Source organism: Cannabis sativa, chromosome X (assembly GCF_029168945.1).
Source record: "Cannabis sativa cultivar Pink pepper isolate KNU-18-1 chromosome X, ASM2916894v1, whole genome shotgun sequence".
In the NCBI taxonomy this organism is placed as follows: Eukaryota; Viridiplantae; Streptophyta; class Magnoliopsida; order Rosales; family Cannabaceae; genus Cannabis; species Cannabis sativa.
Window position 1 is genome coordinate 74936280 of NC_083610.1, and position 7580 is coordinate 74943859.

At 34.6% G+C, this 7580-nt stretch overlaps 1 protein-coding gene across 1 annotated transcript; it reads right to left on the reverse strand.

Annotated features, from left to right (window-relative positions):
- Positions 1-232: 232 nt before the first annotated feature.
- LOC133032355 (uncharacterized) lies at positions 233-6834 on the reverse strand. Its single transcript, XM_061106273.1, has 8 exons — positions 3193-6834; positions 2966-3103; positions 2131-2882; positions 1962-2046; positions 1751-1846; positions 1538-1636; positions 1047-1310; positions 233-888 (listed from the first exon to the last, which is right to left on the reverse strand). The coding sequence occupies exons 1-8, from the start codon at positions 3718-3720 to the stop codon at positions 604-606; spliced, it is 2247 nt and encodes a 748-aa protein (XP_060962256.1). The 5' UTR covers positions 3721-6834; the 3' UTR covers positions 233-603.
- Between the last annotated feature and the right edge of the window lie 746 nt (positions 6835-7580).

Here is a 7580-nt window from a genome sequence, read left to right on the forward strand (position 1 = left end):
TGCCTTCGTACATAAGTGTAGGTATTTTTATTATTTTGGACATAATTCGAGTAAAATTGGTCAATTTCATTTTGAAAATAATGTACTTCACTATCCAAAACCTAATAGTACTGGCAAAATATAACAACAGTAATAATATTCACAATAATAATGGGAAAGTACATAAGTATAAGTATTTTTATTATTTTGGCTATGGACATCATTGGACTAAAACAGATAGTGCGAAAAAGAATGTAAAATTGGTTAGTTTCATTTTCAGAATAATGTACTTCACATATTGTTATGGTAAAAAAAAAATCCAAAACCTAATAGTAATGGCAAAGTATAACAACCGAAATAATATTCACAATAATAGTAATAATGACCATACAATAATAATAATCAGTTCCACCAAATTCTAAAAACTACCACAAGTCTTACCCTATAGTAAATTATAAAATCACCAACATTAGTGCAATTCCAAATCACCTAACAGTAGTATGATGCAAGTATATAACATGACTGACTAAATATAATTTACGACCTAAAACCTAACTTTTGTAACCATTGTACTGAACATAGTAAATATATAAATAAAGTAACTTTTGTAACCATTGTAATATACTACTTGTTACTTATGGCCAGCCTTTTAGAATGACGTGTTTTCGGGGACTTGCTCTTGCCAGTCCACATGTTTTCGGACCTGGCCTTCGCTGTGCTGAATCGGGAGTCTCGAGGAGACCTTGATGGACTACGTAATGGTATAGTTGTAGATGTTGATGGAAGAACTTTGGTTTTGCTCAATCCAAATTGCTTCTTAACTCCCTCCATCACAGCATGTTTAGCCTTGTTACTCTCGTGGGTGACAATTTTCCCAACACAATCCAGTCTGGCTTCAATAGGATCAAACTGCATTGTACATTAGGAAACCAATTCAGTAATACACATGACAACCAAATCCATAGAAACAAATCCATCAAAAAATAGATTGACAACTCAATTTTCACAATATAAACAGTTAGTTAACTGGATGAAAACTTAAACTAAAGAAATCAACATTACATTACCTCTTCCAATATTTCATTTTCCTCGAACAGTGATTCCATGTACTTCATTACAAACATTCCACAATCGTGGCCATTTTGTTGTTGTGGGTAGTCCTTGCTTGAAGAAATAATTACAAACTCGCTGAAATTCAGGTCTCCTGGCTTGACAGGGGCAAACAATTGGTCCAAAGTCTGGAGCTGCAAAAAAATTAAAACAATCACAGTTGAGATTAGTGCAATTACACTAATAAAACGGCAAACCGTGTACACACGTGCATACCATCTCTACGCAGTGCTCCGACGTGACCTCTTATGCATTGCGTAAGACAACGAGTCCCTAATTTCCACCGTTGTATTAACCATGCTCACATTCGCCGCAAACCGGTGCGGAGCACTATCGGTATCCGCAGGGGTACCACCATCTCGCGACAAAGTAAAACAAACAACGTCATTGGAAAATTGAACTACACACATTTGATTCAACACAAAAGTTTCAAGAAAATGCAAATTACAGTGTGACATAAACTCAAATCTGCATCGTAATAAAGAGTGGACCACTCTTGCTCCTTCGCCATCCTCTCCACAGTCATCGTTCTTCCAAGTAACTTGCTCTGCACAATAAGCACACATAATAGATTACATTTTAAATAAAAACATAGATTTAACAGAGTTTACAGCACAAATACAAAAGATTCATGTCCACTTTTAAATATCAAATTTCATACCGAAATTCTGGTGGGCATAAACCAAGTTCTCTTACTTCCAATGCCGTTGCGCTTCTTCTCTCGAAAATTCATGATTTGAGCAAAGCAATCAATGACCTGACATTTACACAAACAATATCCGTTATGTTGTCATTCATACAATTTGTAAATGGCATTAACTAAAATAATGAACTACAAATTTCAAAGCACCCAAATGCCAACTTCTACGTACACTGTTTGATATATCGGTCTCCGGTTTCATGCATTTGAAATACATCCGCTCGACCTCAACCTTCCCAAAATGGGCTAACACTTCACTGAAATACCAAACAAATAATCAACAACGAAACGAATGTACTAATATCAACTACGTACACAGTAATCATGACACATGAGATTACCTCGGATCATTGGCGCTAGAGAAAATGTAACAGAACAACTCGTACTGTTGATTTGAGTAACCCTTCTTCACAGTGAACGGACCAATCACCTTCCCTCCAGATTCTTTGAATCTTTCGAACGCAACATCATCAAAATCATCCTTCACTGTCTGCTCAACTTCCTCTTTTACAATAGCGGGGAGATCTTCTCCCCAAAAGTTCATAACCTCAAACGAATCATCAGAAACAACCACCTTAGTTGGAACAACGACCTTCTCTTCTGATAGATTAAGTGAAGGGACACTCTCTACATCATCAACATCCTCTTCCAATTGATCCTTCGTCCCTTCACCATCCTTTTCCTCGACACCCACATTATCCTTCGTCCCTTCACCATCCTTTTCCTCGACACCCACGTCATCCTTCGTCCCTTCACCATCCTTTTCCTCGACACCCACGTCATCCTTCGTCCCTTCACCATCCTTTTCCTCGACACCCACGTCATCCTTCTTCTCGGTCTCCCCGTTGAACGACAGCGAGCGCTGAACTTTGCTCGTCTCAGGTATCTCCAACACTTCTTTCATAGTCCCCTTCCCAAGGTAAGTGGAGAGTACCTTCGCAATGTACTCTTTTGCGCTGCTCACCTTCAAATCAAGCCGGAAGACCTCATCTTTCAACTCACACACAGCTTTGTATATTGCGTCATTTGTGGGTTGCCCAACTGCAGCGGATTCAAAACTTGGCAGTAACACATACGTGTTAGTCAACTTCACCTGCTTAGTACACCAAAAAAACTAGTTAGCATATCTCTCAAATAAAATTCTAACGCATTAGAAAATTGAAGTACTAAATGTACCTTTCCACTTGTGTGACCACCCTGGTCTCGAATCCACTTGTACACTAACTTGCAGTGTTTTGTGGTCCAAAAGTCAATTGGAGCCACAGTTCGGTCCACGTGAGTAGCAGTCCAGTCTACGTGCGTCAAATATACAAGCTGCCACCAAACAAAAGTGCATACATATATTACCACACCAGTACACGAGAGAATAAAATTACTACCATCACAATAATTCGAAAACTTACCTGTAAAAATATCGTGCAACCGGAGACATTTTTGGTGTTCTTCGTCTTGTACCGGTGTAGAGAGCTCATTAGATATCGATATCCGGCAGTCGCCCAATTCTTCTTCTTAATTGACCTTATGTCAACTAAAGAATGCATGTAGCTAGTGCTGACCTCGGTACCATTCTTCGGCAGCAACACAGTTCCAATACAGACAAGGAGAAACTTAATGAGAAACAGGTAGTCACTGTCGCTGGTTTCCCTGAGCTCATTCTCCAGCAAAGTCAGGGAATACCTATAGTCCTTGGCCTTGAAGAGGACGTCAAACTCAACCAGGTCACGCTCACTTTCGGTTGCCACGGGTTCTCCGCCATCCCGGATTCCCATGACATCCTCAAACAGCTTGGAGGATAGTTGGATTGTTCTTCCAAATATCTCCAGCCGAGAAGTGGTTGGATCCACGTGATCGATCAGCCAACTAACTATCTTAGCGTCTATGTACGGGGCATCCTCCCTTAAAAATGTTGAGAAACCGCCATTTCTCACCATTTCTTTTTGAGCCTCGTTGAGCAGTGGGACTATTCTCCCCAAACGCTCGAATGAGCAACGACCAGAAACTTGAACGTCCCCCACACCTTCGTTGTTGTCAATCCCTGGCTCAGCAGATAATGTCTCCTTCACCTTCTTCCCTTTCCCTCTACCACCAACCTTGGCGGGGGAAGCCTCGACTTCGTATGCAGCCCAATTGTCAATCTCTTCATCGCTAAGAAGCTTGAATTGCTCCTTAAAACTACGAAGCACCTGCAATATTAAGACTCGATTATTAACAAAAGTACGCTAAATCAAAGATAAAAAATAAAAGATCCATAACACAGTCCAAGTCACTCACATCTGCTTTAGGTTTCTCTTTGTGTGCATCAGCATAAGCATAGAAATTGGCTTGGCTGCATCAATTAAATAAAGGAATGGAATTATAAATATTATTTTCAAAACCAAAAAATATTACCACTAAAATAACTGCCACAAATAACTCACTAGTACTTCGGCCAAGCTTCCTTCGGATCCTTCTTCTTTATCTCTGCTGCATCCTTTTTGTCTGCAGCAGCCCCCCTCTTCCGTTTAAATACCATTTTATAAACCTATTACACAAGACAAAATAACTTAAATTAACAAACATTCAAAACACTAAAATATTGGAAGACAAAGACTTTGAATAATTCATGCAATTGTCTAACATTTCAGTGTATTCATGACATCCCGACACTTAATTTTCTATATGTGTACAATAACAGGTAAGCATCTCTTCCCATATAACATAATTTCATAATATGTATTACATGGAAACTGTTAAGTACAATGTACCAATATGCCTAAATAATGGATTCTGTAAATTGTTAGTTTTGTTATAATTCTAATTTCCCAAAAGGAAAATTCAAATAAGATTAAAATTCAATTAAAAGCAATGTCAATTTCCCAAAATCGAGTGGGTTGTACCAAACCAACAACTCCAGTTACTGATTGGAACAAAAAAACCGCAAAGTACAGCAGTTCACAAACAATTAATAAAATAAACAAGTAATAATAACAATAAAAATCACTCATCTTGTTGCAAAATAGTCTCCCTTTGCTTCCAAGTTATCATATTTTCGTAAGATAATTTACTATTACAATACCATCCCAGCAAAGTCAGTTATACAGTATTCACTTTTAACATACAATGATGCCAACATATGTAATATAAAATATAGAAACAATTATATTAAGATTTTATTGTAGGCATCTCAGTGTAGATGCAGAAGGAACATGAAAATATACACTGAGAAGAATAAATAATAAGGATCTACCACAATTTTTTAAACTTATTTTCTATCCCTTCCACATTTTTTCCCTATACCTAACATAGTCAAAAACTCCATAATTCTTCAAAGGAGAATGCAACTAATGTTTTACTTGCTAACTAGAGTACTTACTAATGTCTTATTACACTTCCTCAAGTATGAACATTAAGCTTTGATGGGGTTGCAAAATGGGACTTCTAAACCTTGTCCACTTATATTACTTTACAAAATAGCTTTCTTTTGATACTATTTTATAAGATGAATTCTATCTGCATAAGTGAAAAAATTTCGAAAGGGTTTTAATTTCATAAGGTCTCAAAAATGTACGAAAATTTTATTTTCTATAGTACAAATATCTTTACAAAATTTAAAACATATATTTTTTTAAATTATTCTTATCCGAATTTTTAATAGTACTCCTAATTTATCTGTGTTAAGTTTTTAATTCAATACACAACTTGTTTGGTTTGATAATATCTCCTATTTCTATTAGGATATTTAAATTGTATGACATTATGCTCAGTACCAATAAGTTTAGTGCCTCTAAAATTGGTACCATACTTACAAATACTTGATGTTTTCATATTTTATCCCAAAAACAAGAAAGAAAGCAAAATCAGTTACATAATGATAAGATCACTAAAACAATATCCAACCTAATATTATAGAACTTGTGAATTATATTTTTGGGGTGTTGCTCAAAAACATATGATACATTTATATCTTTAGTCTTCACCGTACACATAACTGAAAAAGATAACATCTTTTTCTCTAATACCTATACATAAGGCCATAATAATAATAACAATACAACTATTTTTGTTTTATTGGGTTCAGATTTTTAAATTGAAATGAGTTTTGTCATATTGCTCAAAAAATCTCCATTTATCCAATCCCCAAATATTCAAAATCCAAACAAGTCAACTAACACATTTCACAAATACCGAAATCAAAATACCTAAATCAAAACCCCTAAATTACAGTGCATTCCACTTTAAATAGAAATACCGAATCATATATTCATAAAAAACTAAAACGAAAAACTCAAAACAATTTACAGTACATTCCACACTAACAACCAAGCACATGCACGGGGGGAGACAGAGAGAAAGAAATACAAACTCCATTCAACACAAAACCAGAGAGAAAGAGATAGAGAGAGATAGAGAAAGTAATACCTCCACACAGAAATGCACAATCCTTGCAACACCTCACCCTCCACACCTGAGACAAAATGGAAGATATTAAGTACACGAAAATGCAAAAACACCACGTTCGCTTGAAAAATGTATTTTTTTTCTGTGAAAAGTATGTAAAGTAGAACGGACAAAGTGTAAAACCCACCGTTGACACTCCCTATAACAACTCCAACAATGGCAGACTTCGAGTAATGTACACCACAGTGAACAAAATGTACAGTATGGGTTTCACCAACTCAAATGAAAATGGAAAATGGAAAAACAAAATGGAAAATGAAAAAGAAAATGGAAATGAAAGAACTTTGTTTTTGCCCTAGCAGAGACGAAAATGGAAATGAAACAAAATAAACAACAAAATAAAAATAACAATGAAATGGTATAGTGGAGAGGGACGACGGTTGATAGGTTGATAGGACTTGATTGATGGATGTAACTGTTCACTTTTCCATTTTTTAATAAATTTAAATTTCAAAAAAGTAGCCGGTGCCCATTTATTTAACCCTACATACCCCTACATCAACCCCTACATGAACCCCAACCTTTGGATCAAAGTAACTGCCCATCCGACGGTTACAGTACATCACGGATTGCAATCCGTGTCCGTACAGTAACGGGACAAAATCCGGTCCCTATATATATATAAAGCATACAAATTTTATTAATAAACTATCTAATCTTATTGTTTAATTTACTCCACTTTTTATATAGTTATTAAGAGTAATTAAAAAGTTGCTATGTAATAATTATTGACATTCATAAATTTTTTTAAAGTAACTCAAATGTTGCTAAAAAATAACTTAAAAAAAAATTAAAACAAGAATTTTATAATGTAATTAATTAATTATCTAATTTTATTATGTTTAAAAGATAATTTAAATATAAAATAATAAGATATTTGTAGTAACTCACAAAATTAGTAGTATACTAATTTTGTTTAAGTTTAACTTTTAGTTATTTATTGTTTAATAAATTATAAAGAAAACTAAAATGTTGCTTTTAGTTATGGTTATTTTCTTAGTGATGAGAAAAATAATATATTATATGCTTTTAACATGTCAAAATAACTGTCTTAAAATGTAGGTTGCAATAATATTATTTTTAAGTCCAAATAATTAACGGTGTGTCCGGAATTTACTTTTAAATTAAATTAAGAAGAAAAAATAAATACTTTTTGAAAAAATAAATAAATAAATAAGGTAGACAAAAAAAAAATAATAATATATTTTTTTTTCTCTTGAAATGAGAAGAAATTGAATAATATCCGCATAATTTAGACTTTTGGCATATATAACTAAAAACATAAATATCAATAAGAAAGATATAGGAGACACTAATAACTTTTTAAATTTCGGTATGCTTACCTTCCGTATAG